Below are 14,703 nucleotides of genomic sequence, written 5' to 3'. Positions count from 1 at the left end.
CTTTATACCGAAGAGGGCAGGGCTAAGTTGCAGCCAGTGCACGGTTAAGTGACTTTTTATATATTATCTCTGAGACGGTGGTGAAGTAGTATAATTTGGTTATAGATTACAAGGTCACAGAAAGCCACTACACAATGCATACTTCCAAATGGGCTTGCCTCTTGTAGTCTACCTTACGGATTCAATGCATATAATAATTTATAACCTGTTGGTTTTTTTCCAGGAAAGGTTTAATTATATTTGTTTCTCTGGGCAAGTTGTGATGGGAATGACATTTAATGTAACCTACTGAGGCTGATTTTTTGTGTGACATGATTTTTTAATGCAATTTTCATTATATGCTGATTACATTTCAAATGGCTTTATGTGACTATTTTATGGTACACTACAGTGCAGGGGTGGCCAACCTGAGCCTAAGAAGGAGCCAGAATTTACCAATATACATTGCCGAAGAGCCACAGTAATAAGTCAGTAGTCCCTCATCAGCCCCCCCGCCCCACCCCCAACACCTCCTCCCACGGATCAGTGCCTCCCCCTTTCTCCCCTCCCCGCACCTCCTAATCAGCTGTTTTGTGGGATGGAGGAGGAGGGGGGAGCAAGGACGCGGCAGGCTGAGGGGAGGGCGCAGGAAGGGTGGAGTGGGGGCAGGGCCTGTGGCAGAGCCAGAGGTTGAGCAGTGAGCACCCCCCGGCACATTGGAAAGTTGGCAACTGTAGCACCAGCCCCAGAGTCGGTGCCTATACAAGGAGCCGCATATTAATGTCTGAAGAGAGCCACATGTGGCTCCAGAGCCACAGGTTGGCCACCCCTGCTATACGGGTTGCCGTATATACTGCAGTACATTACCCCCTGCTCTCTTTCCTTATCCCTGCCCCCATTGTTAAAAATACACTCAAAGATGTAAAAGCCAAGCAGGTGAACTTCCCATCAATGTTTTCATTGTAATAAACATGTTGAAAAAATGTAACACACAATCTGAAGTCACAGACCTAGTGCTGAAAAAACATTTTGTAAGTGTTTTTTGGTTTATAACACACATTTCTATGATCTCATTCAGGAATGTAGTAAAAAACAGAAAAATGATGACAAGCAAAATACATTGGTTGATTCACTGAGCACAAATGATGAAAACGAGGAGGTAATTTTCCTTTTTTTAAATGATTTTATTAATCTAAGGTATATTATTGCTTTGACTTTTATCCTTCTCTGTTCTGTGCCCTTTTTTCCTTTGGAAAAGAATAAATTAAATGTTAGGATAAGCTATACACAAATAAATATATGCACTGTACTTATAAACCAAAGTCCTACATGTAAGAACTATTCACAGAAAATACTCCAGAAGGGAGCTGGAATAGGGAGAGCCCTGAAAATCCCTGGATATCCACTTTATAGCCACAGATATCCACGGATATCTGTGGATCATTTTTGCAGATCACAGATCAAAACTGATCCAAATTTTATATCTAAAGCTCTGCAAATCTTCAGATATCCATAGATATCCACTGATGCAGACATCTGCAGATCATTTTTGTGGATCAGATGCGGATACAAATTTTGTATCCACATAGGGCTCTAGGGATAGGGATACAAACACAGGCTTTGGTTTTTCAAAAGTGCTGAGTACCTAGAACTCCAATTAAAGTAAATGGGATACATGAGTATTCAACAGCTATGAAAAGCAGGTTCATTATATTGATGATTTCTTAAGAAGGATGAAATTGAAAATATAGCACTCAGTGCAGAGCACCCATAAAAATTTATTTCAGTGGCTTTGTAGAAAGAGTCGAAAAGGCTGAAAAGGCTTCCTCAAATCTTAAAAAAAATAATAATGGGGGGGTGGGGGGGCTTGTGCCTGTGCCTGTTTTTATTATATCTCAATCAAGCTTTTTTTGCATTTTTACTCCTTCAAATAAATGTGGTTCATAATTACAGAATGACATGCAGCTAATACTTACCGTGTCATTTTAAGTGTTGGTATCCCCCCCTCCCCCCCGAAAAAAGCATCTTGCATTTTAAGGGCCTGATCATTCAAGGGGCTGAATGCCTTTATCTCTGAGTGAAATCTGTAGAAGTTTAGGCTGCTCAGCATCTGACCTGATCAGGTCCAACCCATGAAATCATTACTCCCATGAGTGGTCCAAATGAAGAGAATGGAATACTTTGAGTAAAAGTTACTCACAAGTCAGAGTTTGTAGGATCAACTCAAGGCAAATGCAATATATAGGACAACAGTTTCCATGCAAAAATTGATCCTACAAATTTCTTACTTGTGTGAGTTACTTTTGAAAGAAAAGGAGGAAGGTTGTTGGCACTTCAAACCACACAAAAGTATATTCTAACTATAGGTGAAAGAGGTAATGATGCTATAGGTCTCATACTTGGTTTGCTAAATTACACTGAATAACACTTTTTCGTTTGAGAGTTTGCAAGGGGTCTGGAAGTCTCTCTCTTCTTTGCAGAAGTTCCTCCTCTCTCAAACTAACAAACAAACAATGTTCCATCCATAAATCATAGAATCATAGAACTGGAAGGGACCTTGAAAGATCATCTAGTCCATCTCCAACGATGGAGCTCCCACAACCTCCCTAGGTAACTTCTGTCAGAGTGGTTAAGCACTGGAATAAAGTTTTTTTTCCTACTGTCCAACCTAAACTGCCCTTGCTGCAATTTAAGCCCATTTCTGCTTCTCCTATCCTCAGAGGTTAAGAAGAATATTTTTTCTCCCTCCTCCTTGTACCAACCTTTTATGTATTTGAAAACTGTTATCATGTCCCCTCTGTCTTCTCTTCTCCAAACTAAACAAACCCAATTTTTTTCACTCTTCCCTCATAGGTCATGTTTTCTAGACCTTTAATCTTTAATTTTTGTTGCTCTTCTCTGGACTTTCTCCAGTTTGTCCACATCTTTCCTGAAATGTGGTGCCCAAAACTGGACACAATTCTCCAGTTGAGGCCTAATCAGCATGGAGTAGAGCGGAAGAATTACTTCTCGTGTCTTGCTTACAACACTCCGGTTAATACATCCCAGAATTATGTTTGCTTTTTTTGCAACAATGTTACACTGTTGACTCATATTTAGCTTGTGATCCACTATGACCCCCAGATCCCTTACAGAACTGTCATTCATATAATGTAACACAAAGACAATGCAACTTTAGGGCCAAATCCTGTTTGCCATAGACATGGGACTCATCTTGTTTAGGCCACTGAGACAGTTTGCCTGACTCAAGTGATCACGACATGACCTTTCCTTTGTTTTGTGCCCTTAATAAAAAGTGTTGCCAACGTTTTCAGACTTGGATGTCTGATGTTAATTATGTAAATCCATATTAGGCATTGAAGAAGCCTGAGAAGGTAAGTACTCGCAACTGCCTGTGAAGTTAATGGATGCTATGCTCAATGCCTTTGCAAATCAAGCCACTTCAGGTGCCTAAATGTGGATATTGGTTAGATGCTTAACTTTAAAATTCTGAGTTTGAATTTTTTTGCGACTACTGTCTTCTGAACAATACTACACAATATCTCAAAATGCTTTGCAGGGGCGGCTCTAGCAATTTCACCGCCCCAAGCACGGCGGCACGCCGCGGGGGGCGCTCTGGCAGTCGCCGGTCCCGCAGCTCCGGTGGACCTCCTGCAGGCACGCCTGCGGGAGGTCCACCAGAGCCACCTGCCGCCCTCCCGGCGACAGGCAGAGCGCCCCCCGCGGCATGCCGCCCCAAGCACGCGCTTGGCGCGCTGGGGTCTGGAGCCAGCCCTGATGCTTTGACATATAATAATACAGTTTAATAATGACAGGGGGCAGAGAAATCAAGGGGTACCAAACAGGCCATTTTCTAATTTTAAATATTACACGCACACACGAGGGGGACAGTCTTGTGTTTTTAACAAAATAACAGAACTACAGTTGGAGTTTAAATAAGTCAGTGCAAAGGCCCTGAAAGTTAGCTTATCCAGTCTCCTTTCATTTCCAGAAAAATGAATTTCATAAATTGGCTGGTGCTAAAATATTCCTTAGTGACTGCCTAGCTTGTGACAACTGTGTGACATCAGAAGAAGGTGTCAGGATTTTCCAGCAGAATCAGAAGGAATTCTTTCGCATACTCAACCTTAACAAGGTAAAGTGACAAAGCATGCAGGAATTTGTGTGAGAGAAAGGATGTTAGATTGTGACTAAGCAGTTTCAGTGATAACTAAAAACCCTTGAATAGTATAGCAGTTAAAGCACTTCATCAGTGAAAGTAAGATCATGGCTGTAATCTAAATTTTATGAGATGTATTCTGTAAGGCATAAGTAAGACGCCGTAGGGCAAAGCATGATGATTATCTCATAACTTCAGTAATAAACTGTAGGGTGTGCAGTTATAGTATTGTTAAATACACACTTCTCGAGTGTTGGAGGCATTCTGGTTTTTGTGATCATGGTGAAAGTATAAGATAACAATATGCACAAGGTATGAAATGATCAAAAACCTGACTGCAAAAATTAGAGAGAATTCTCCCATTAGTTTCTAGTACGTGCTTTAAGGTATGAATGATACCAGACACATTTGAAAGGTGTGTATTCAGAAGAGTATCTTTTTGCTGTATCTTGGGTTCTTTTTCCTCTTGCAAAATAAATAAAATCATAGCTTCTGTCTGACACAAAGACAGTGACATTTTATTGCTGAGGGTGGTTCTTTGGTAGCCTTCCTAATACACACACTACTTGAGTCTGCTGATCTTGACATTGACTTAATGATCTACCACTCCAGACTATTGTACTCTCACCCAGGAGGCAACAGCTACTTTTAAAATTTTATTTTTAATTTAAATTGATACTGTTCTCTCTGTCTATTTGATATACACCTCTACCCCGATATAACGCTGTTCTCGGGAGCCAAAAAATCTTACCGTGTTATAGGTGAAACCGTGTTATATCGAACTTGCTTTGATCCACTGGAGCGCACCGCCGCCCCCCACCCCACCCCGGAGCGCTGCTTTACCACGTTATATCCGAATTCATGTTATATCGGGTCACGTTATATCGGGGTAGAGGTGTATCTAAGTACTATCAGTGTAAGGAATCCTCCCAGAATATTCTAGCCAGTTTTTAGGACTGGATTGATTTCTATAGCATGATGTGGTTGTGTAAGTGTGAGACAGATGAAGATTTAAATGTAGCAGAATCATTGCTTTCTTCCAGTTCTAATTTCTATTAAGTCATCTGGTGTAGGATTTCTCTATTCCTGTTTTATCACTTGTGTCTTAAGTCTTCCACTACCATTGGTGAGGAACATACACAACAGGCAACATGTCCTAACTAAAACACAAAGTGTACATTTTTCATGTAAATGATGTGATCCTCACCAGAATGTTACCTTTGCACGTCAGTCTTTTTCTTCAACCAAACACACTTGATTGTGCATATATAGCATTGCTGGGGTGGTTTGTTTAGGGTCCAGTCCTGCTGAATGCCCTCAATTCCTGTTGAATTTAAGGCCACTGGGCATCTCTCAGGATCACATCCTTAGTTTGAAGGATCACATTTAAAATTTCAAATCTCTGTGCTCCTATAAACCTTAATCTAAACACTTATGTTTGTTTCTAAGCTCTTCCCATATTTTGGGAGCGTTATGCTTCCCTTAGTTATCAAAATCCTGTAAGTGTTGATTCTCTAACTCTCCTTGCCTGCTTAACAAGCCAAGGATAGGGTTGTCCTGGGAGGGATGGAATTCCTTGAGTCCTACAACAGCAACCTCTCCAGCTGATTGACTCTCAACATTGACAGAACCAGAAGGAAATTCCATTCCACTCTCTGTAAGAAGGATGGTAGTAGCTTCATTGGGGCTTTCATGGTATGTTTGTTTAAAGCTTAGGAAATTAGAGGAGTGACTCTTGGGGATGGGGAGGGAATGAAATGGAGAGGGATCTTATGCTGCTGTAATAATCCACCTGCATGCTTTGTTTATTTTCCAGAAATGTGATACCTCAAAACACAAAGTGTTGGCAGTGTCTATATGCACTCAGTCATTGCCTTATTTTGCTGCTAAATTCAATCTCTGTGTAAACGATGCAGCCAAGAGACTCTGTGGTTTCCTCAAAAGTCTTGGTAAGTTCTGATTCGTTATTACACTGGGAGAACACAGCAGGGTTATCTTGGGTTTCTTTCTTCCCTGGCAGAATTTTGCAGCACTGCCCAGTCATAAGAGACTGTTTTGAAAGGGTATATTCGAAGTTATTTGTTGTGACATAACAGTGCCCATCCCAGAAATGTTCTTGAGGTAGTGCAGTAGGGGTTGGGAAGAGAGTTTAAGGACATATTGAGGTATCTTCCGTAGACTTCTTTAAGTCACTTTTGTTTCTAATGACTCTTCAGAAGCTTCATACTGAAATCTGTTTCTTTAACAAATTGTTTTTCCTCCATCAGACATGCACATGTTTGTAGTTCTGTGACCAAGGTCTGACATTGAAACTGAAAGTATGTCTCACTACAACCAGAGATGTGACTGCAACATATGTAGACATCCCATAGCTAGCTTTAATCTAGCTAATTTGGGTACTAATAACATTGAAGCTGCAGCAATATGCACTTCGGTATAGGGCAGCTGTCCGAGTAAGTACCCAGGGTCCTGAGTGAGCTTGTATAGTCCGCACTGAAACCCATGCTGCAATAGCTTCACTGCTATGGGTATCCGAGCTAGCTAGAGGACAGTGGGTTTATTTCTTTCCTGTTAGAGGTGGCTGATAATCCTGATTTTAGAAGAGAACTATAGTTATATGTAGGCAGTCCCACTGGGGCAGGAAATTGCAAATGTGCAGGAGTAGGGTGACCACCTTTTCACAAGGCAAAAGCAGGGTGCCAGGGTGCCCAAGAGCAGTCCCCGGCCCATGTCCCTGCCCCCTGGGGCACGCCACCAAGGGCAGGTGGATGGTCTGGGGCTCCCCACAGTGGCCTGAGCTCCCCGGAACTACGGCCTGACTCCGGCTTCCAGCCTGGCCAGGGAGTAGGGCCTTGGGGGGGAGAGGAGGAGCAGGTGGTGGGGCCTTGTGGCAAGGGGACCTAAGACCCATCTCAGACCCCGCACCGAGAAACGGCTGGCGCTTCTCCTGAGTCTCGGGCAGGCATGGAGCAGCACCACAAATCCAAGACAAATGCTGTCTCAGAGTCATTCAATCCAGGACTAGGACTTGAACTCTGCATTTCAGAACTACCCCCTCTCCCCCCCCCCCCCCCACAAAAAAAATTCAGGACAGGTGGTCACTCTATGCAGGAGTGATTGATTTGGAGAACAGCTGCATCCTCCTCTGTCTTCATCACTATCAAAGAGAGCTCCTACAAAGTACTTTTTCAGAGTTCTTTTTACCCCTATGTGACTTAAACTGAAAAATATATGTAGCAGGAGCAAAAATGGGTGCTGTGGAAATACATGGACCTAACTCTTTATTTGCTGTAACTGTCTGAAGACAAAGTAATTTTGGAAAGAAATGTTACAAATTGTTTAAGAAAGCAGCCAGTTCTGAACCATCTTGCAGCCCTCTAGGGGGTGGTGAGTGCCATTACTGGGCCTCCCTGTAAAGGGCCACTGTGAGGTAAGGAAAGTAAAGCTACTGACCTGTCTGTCAAGCGCTGCAACGTGTGACATTTTGCCAAGTGGAAGCAGAAGGAACCCCCAACTGTGAGTAACTGTTCTGAAAGAAATTGGGAAGTTTTAGTTATGGAAAAGATAACAGATTATTAGAAATAACACCAGTGACTGTCAGTCTAATTTCCAGTCCATGGGGGAAATCCCGGCCATATTGAGGTCAATAGAAGTTTTGTCATTGAGCTCAGTGAAGCCAGAATTCCCCATATACCTTTACTGAGGGGAATTTTACCCCTCGTGCTATCAGACCAATCATTTGAGAGTTTGAGTACTGATAATAGTCTTAGAAGTTCTGCTTCCTTGTTCCTGTTCACTGTTGTTTCAACAATCTTCTCCAAGCAGTGTACAGTCTCTTTATTTGATATTAAAACTATACTTTTTTGATGTCTCCTAACACTTCCTATACGTGTACCATTTTGCTAAAACGTCCTCTTTCCTATAGTTTTTCCTACTTAAATAATAGGGAAAAGATCTATGTCATAGTTTTCCACAGAACAAATGTTATAAGTGTGTGTAACTGATCTGTTTTTTCCCCATTAATAAGGGAAATAATTATCTGAAAGGAACACTATAAGTATTGGTAGGCCCCAAATTTATTTTAGATTGTTTACATTATCTGGGAATACATTATACTAGGTACAATGGTACAGATAATATTTTACAGCTGTATAGAAACACACTGGCAGGTAAATAGATGGGAGGCCTTTAGTGATATTCAGAACATTGTGCAGGTATTTATAAGTATTTAGGCAAGTGCATCAGTGGAAGGTTGTCCCATTGCAGGGATATTCATAGTTTGAGTCATTGCTAGCAGCACAGTTCTGCAACAGAGTGTAAGTGTGCACTAAAGGGCAAACTTTCTATTAGGAAACAGATTTCCTTTTGAAGCTTTGAAGGGAATCCTATTATTAACAAGTCAGTGGCTTTTTAAAAATGTGACACAGACAATGTGCTTTCAGATTTATGGTTTTGTTATTAAAGTATGCTGCAGGTGTTAAAAGTGTGCCCAAAACTGGAGGGCAAGCAGGGTTTGTGCATTGTTTCTTTGAGTTTTTTAAAGGTTACTTAAAAGCCTGGAGATGAGGAAGAAGGTCTGTGAGATGCAAAACACTCCAGGAGTTAATTCATCACATATTCTTGTCCTTTTGTTTCTTAGGGGTGCATTATGTATTTGACACCACTATAGCTGCTGATTTCAGTATTCTGGAGAGCCAGAAGGAATTTGTGCAGCGGTATCGACAGCGGAACCAGGAGGAACATGCCTTACCAATGTTTGCGTCTGCTTGTCCTGGTGAGAAGTTGAGTCCCTAATTCTGCAGCATTGTACAGTCCCCCATTTATCACTATAGAAATAAAAATAGTGCAGTTCTAGTAGGGTATCTTGTAAAGCATAAGATTTTGGGGCTCTGTATTTCAAGGATTCTGAATCTTACAGCACACGTCCTCCTTTCCTGTATGTAGTAATACTTGGCAGCTATAGCACTGTTCAGATGCTTTGCAGACATAGAGCTAGATTCAGCTCTGAGTTAAACAGGCTGCTGCGATGACAGAAAATGTGCCTGGAGAGCAGGTGGTTTGGTACCACATGGCATATGCAGCTTCTCCTCTGCCAGGGAGCTGGCGTAGCCACAAAAGTGGGCAGTGTAGGTGGGGAGAGTGTGGCCAAGTTGGATATGGAATGTGCTGTATCACTGCATCCCCTAGGCAATCTGACATAGGGGTTCTCATATGGAGTCCCAACTGCAACTTAAAGCTGTTGTCGTCCAGCAGAACTGTGAGAAAGATGAGTAGTGCAAGTACTGCCTGCCCTCCCCTGAGTGTGAATTCTACCAGGGTCTGTTGCACATTGCTGGTTAAGGGAAGCAAAATTGGTACCTCTCTGCACATGCCATTACCCAGTTAAGTTTCACATTCTCCCTGTGAGGGAGGCGCATATTATTTAATTTTATAGATAGGGAAATAGGTACGGAGAGCTTAAGTGTCTTGTCCAAGGCCTCAGAAGGAGTCTAAGCAAGGATTAGCACTTAAGGAGTTCTTGACTCTGAGTCATGTGCTTAGATCACAGTACTCTCTCCACTACATCATTCTTCTCTTACTGTGTGGTTTTGGCTCCACCTTTAATTTCTTTGAATTAAACATTTCCTGTTGAAAGGCACCATTAAGAAAAATGAACTTTTACTAAGTGCTTTAATTAGAAACCATGACTTCCATTAACCCATGCAAAGTTTTTAACTTGTCACTGGAGTATGGAAGGAAATGATGAAATGAAACTATGTTCATGTTGACTGTGTGAGATGGAACAATAGTTTTAATGCTGAAGGGAAGCTATCAACTTGAAATACCACACTTCTCTCTGAGAAGTGTATGCCTTGTTACAGGGAACACCTACCATTACTGGAACCAAGATAAGTTAAAGGGAACAATTTGTTCCCCAGTTTGTTTACTTTGTATAGTCAGTTATGCTATTCCCCTGTATACTCAGTTAACTAGTCATTTTAGCCCAGTTCCTCAAAGGAAGTTACTCATCTAACTCAATAGCAGTAAGGTGCCTAAATACCTTTGAAGATCTTGCTGAAAAATCCTTTATAAACATCAACAAAGGAGCAGAAAAAGCTTTCTTAGCAATAATCGTACATTTCAGGACATGTTTAAGAGGAGGTACTCTATCAGAAAATGGATTTTTTTTTAAATAGTTAATTTTAAACTAGTTCAAGTGGGCAGTGTTCCTTTTAGGAAATATTACTACAAAAGAGAGATGGATGGTTTACAAACACAGCATGCTTTCCTTGGAGGGTTGCCAATCTCCATAATCTGCCATTATCATTTAATGTAAAATGTGTGGGCATATACTTTTTAATAGATTATTTTCTGGAAAACGATGGTTGGTTTTTAAAATTATACTCTTATGTTTTATTGTGTAAAGGTAAGTATCTTTGTCGGGTGGATAACTGCTGTATAGTCTTTGCTGGATGTATTGAACATACACTTCTAGGAGTTGCATGTATATGTCAGGAGGAGAATACCCTTTAGGTTTGTCTGTTAGGGAAAAAAGGGTTCTAGTTTGTTTTGTCTCCTGTGTTCAGAAGCAGATGTGCCATATGTTGTCTTTCCCTACAGCTTGTAAGGTTTAAACAAAAAAGCACTCAATTTATCTTGTTACTCATGATTTAATTAACCTGTAGAGGCCAGTCCAACTCCTACTGAAATCAGTGGCAAGATTCCCAAATTGACTTCATTGGGAATTGGATTAGGTTCTCAGGGAGTATGGTGGGTTTGAGAATAATTTTCCAGAAGTTTGGTTTTGTGTTAGAATTAAGCCAGAGGAAATTTGTTTTCCCTCATCTACAAATCAGAGATAATAATACTTATTCACCTCAGAGGGCTATTATGAGTCAGTCAATTAATGGAGGGCACTTATGTGCTTATCTACACTATAAAGTTTGGCACCTGCTTTTAGCATTGGTGCTAGCTATTGTGTAAGTATTAGTGGAGACAGGGGTCAGATGTTTTCAGCACCACTGCTGCAAAATGGGAGCAAAACTCTGTGAGTGCAGGTTTTATTATCATTTACAACATATCGAGGGGAGACCTCATGCTCAGTTGCTATCGAGATGTATAGTAAATATGTTCAACTTTATTTCAAATGTCTGGGGGTTTTATTTTCATTCTATGAACCTATGATATAAATTGGTCCCAGAAGTTCTGTTTGTTTAAAGGGTGCATTCCTTTATCTCAATATTGGTTTAAAAGTGTTTTGTACATAGAAGATCACTCCAGATTGAGGCACAACAGTTTCACTTCTGTTTCTTTCAGAGTGTAGTTCTCCACATATTGAACCATTGCCCTTAAGTAAACAATGACATAGTGATCTGTGATTCAAACTAATGCTCTTCTCTGATTATAAGACTGAAGAGACCATGATAAAGGGTCATCTTTTGTGGATGTATTTTAATCTTTTTATCATATGAGGTTTCTCTGCTTTCCTGTTGAAACTATGAGGATTTCTCATTTTACTTCTGCTTTTATATCCCCTACTCAAGACTTGGCATCACAACAAATCAGCCATTTGCCTGATAAAGACTAAACTATCCTTTTAGCTCTTGTTGATTTTGTTCCTTAATTGGCCAGATTGGTCAACATTGACGCACTCTCGCTTGGAACTGATCTGCTGTTCCCAAAACATTTCCATCCTCTGCTGACACCTAAAGCAAACGACTGGGACAGGCAGTTGACTCTAAGGGCTGGTCTACACTAGAAAATTAGATCGACCCAGCTACATTGCTCAGGGATGTGAAAAATCCACACAGCAGAATGACATAGTTAGACTGAACTAAGTCTGCATGTAGAGAACACTAAGACGATTTTTTTGTCGACCTAGGGATTGCTGACGGGAGAATCCCTCCCATCAGCATAGTTAGGGTCTATGCTGTAGTGTTTCAAGTGTAGATGGGTCCTAAGTCTCACAAATAGCAGGAAAGTACATTGCTACTAGATGACTGTTCAGGGCTGTTCAAATGTCTTTGGCCCAGTGGGACAAATTCATTCTCACTGTTTTTCCACTGAAGTGTATGGAGTTATGCTGATGATAAATCTGGCTCAGTATTTCTCTGTAGTTTATAGCAATATGTAGGTGTTCAAACCACACATTTTTAGATCATTTTTCATACAGCAGATACCACTGAGAATAATATATGAACTGAGCCTGGGAGCATTTACACACTGATTTGTGGATTCATAGGCCAAAAAAAATCAGAACTGGTACTTTGAAGTTAATATAAACCAGAAGATGGCCTAGAATTAATGCAAACATAGTAGGAGTCTGTATGATTAAGTAGAAGTGCTTCACTCCAGTAAGAAGCAGTCAGTTCTTCAGGTTTCTGCAGACCTGTTGATGAGTAGGCAAAAAACAAACTGTGCATGTGTGAAGTGCAGATAAAAGCCTTATATTGCTCATTCACCAAGGCTACTTCCATAACTAAACAGTGACTAATGCCACTGTGAAGCTGGAACTAATGGAAACTTGTTTGTTTCCTAGCTATAGATACATGGTAGAACAGCACATGAAACAAATCTGGCCTACCTAGCTGGCTGCAGCTGTTTGGATTTTAATGAGATTCTACTGGGTTGTTTGATTTATAATATTGAAAACATTTGGTTTCTGAAAACAAGCTTCCTAGGCACAGCACTGTGATGACTAATGAAAATCATGCCAGATGTTTAAGGGCAGGGCCTTCTGAGAACATTGATCTAGAGTGACATAGTGGAAAACTTCTAATTTAAGATAATAAATACTTCCTCTTTTTAGAGGCATAATCTGTTCTACAGTCATATGCACAGTATTGGGTGTGTGAGTGTCATATAATTGTTAAAGTACTTCAGATTCCAGTGCTATCAGTCCAACTTTTATTCCAGGCACTAAAAAGAAAAGGAAAAATCAATAAATGTTCCACATTTTTTTAATCTCACCTTGATTGTGCCAAGGTGAGACCTATAGCACTGGTTGGAACCAGGCATAATGAAGGTAAACACAACACAAACTTCTTGTTCATAGTTCTGACAGGGCACTTCAGTCCTGACATGCAGATCCCTTAACTCATCCAGCCCTTGCTTCTCTTGAGCACAGATGAATAAGTGTATGCTGTGGGGAGGGACGTTGGGGGGTGTTTCTGTGATACAGACAAATGCCTGTTAGGGTCTCATGTGAAACTGGTCAGTCTCATTGTCTCTTTTTTAACCAGAGTTGGGAACACCACGCAGAAGGATGGCTAGTGCTCCCCTAATGTGCACATGCCTTGTATAATTCTCCTCATACTTCAAAGGTGTCATGCCTGAAAACCATGGAAATATATCCTGCTCCCTTCTACTGACATACACAGGGAGAAAATCATCAGAGTACCATCCTGATTACAATACTGTCTGCTTTTATTTGTCCAAGTGCCTGTTTTCAGCTGACCTGCATGTATAAGTACTATGTAATGTCTTCACTTATAGTGCTGCTTCTGTATGGTCCCCAAATCTCAAGATTACCACAGGCCTACAAATACAGTATAATGTTTCCTGGTAGCATGTGCTCTGTAGCCGTTCTCTCTCTTACAAGCACTAATCTGTTTGGGGATGGAGAACCTGTCTGTTGTGAAGTGGGTGGTGCCTGTAGGCTAAGATATTGCTGCCCTAACATTTCTGTACTGTTTAGTTTTCAGAGTGGCAAAATATAAATCTACCAAGGTAATAGACACATTGTAGGTCCAGTGGTTAGACACTAGCCTGGGACTTGGGAGAACCAGGTTCAATTCCTTGCTCTGTTCCAGGCTTCCTGAGTGACCCAGTCAAGTCACTTGACTCTCTCTGTGTCTCAATTTCTCAGCTGTACAATGGAGATAATAGTGTTGCCCCGTCCCACAGGGATGTTGTAAGGACAAATACATTAAGGATTGTGAGGTGGTCAGATGCTATAGCAATGGGGTCAGTAAAGTACATTAGATAGAATGTATCTATTAATATCTACAATAATACACAGAGACTTGGGATGCTTGTGGGTTTTTTTAAGAGGATACAGACAATTGATTTTCATGTATAACCATAGCTGAAATCTGATTTGATCAGGCTGGCTCCCAGTAATGCAGTGAGTTTTTAGATGATGCTTCATTCCACTCTGCTGTTCTGGAAAAGGCACACTGTACAGTGTACTGGATACCGAAACTTAGAAAACAGAAGGTTACAGAGTTACTCTACACTCTTGAGTAGAATGGAGCAGCATTAGTAAATGGTGATCCAAGTGATGGCTGCCAAAAAATGTTGGCTTACTTCCAGGGGCGGCTCTAGCAATTTTGCCGCCCCAAGCACGGCGGCACGCCACGGGGGGCCCTCTGGCGGTCGCCGGTCCTGCGGCTCCGGTGGACCTCCCGCAGGCGTGCCTGCGGAGGGTCCGCCGGAGCCGCCTGCCGCCCTCCGGCCAACAGGCAGAGCGCCCCCCGTGGCATGCCGCCCCAAGCACGCGCTTGGCGCGCTGGGGTCTGGAGCCGGCCCTGCTTACTTCTTTATTATCTGAATCCCCAGTTGAGGTGCTCCTGTAAGTCTGGGCA

At 41.5% G+C, this 14,703-nt stretch overlaps 1 protein-coding gene across 10 annotated transcripts in view; it reads left to right on the top strand.

The window, feature by feature from the left end:
- The window catches only part of NARF (nuclear prelamin A recognition factor), a 38,899-nt gene that overhangs the window by 9,525 nt on the left and 14,671 nt on the right, over positions 1-14,703 (top strand). For all 10 annotated transcript variants that reach the window (XM_044982228.1, XM_044982222.1, XM_044982225.1 and 7 more), the window contains 4 exons: positions 1,058-1,138; positions 3,971-4,114; positions 5,955-6,087; positions 8,778-8,912. In XM_044982228.1, coding sequence (XP_044838163.1) covers positions 1,058-1,138; positions 3,971-4,114; positions 5,955-6,087; positions 8,778-8,912 — 493 coding nt within the window. The remainder of the gene's footprint in view (positions 1-1,057; positions 1,139-3,970; positions 4,115-5,954; positions 6,088-8,777; positions 8,913-14,703) is intronic.

Source organism: Mauremys mutica, chromosome 12 (genome assembly GCF_020497125.1).
Source record: "Mauremys mutica isolate MM-2020 ecotype Southern chromosome 12, ASM2049712v1, whole genome shotgun sequence".
NCBI classification, from domain to species: Eukaryota; Metazoa; Chordata; order Testudines; family Geoemydidae; genus Mauremys; species Mauremys mutica.
The sequence above is the reverse complement of the archived record's forward strand: the minus strand, read 5'-3'. Positions and strand labels throughout refer to the sequence as shown.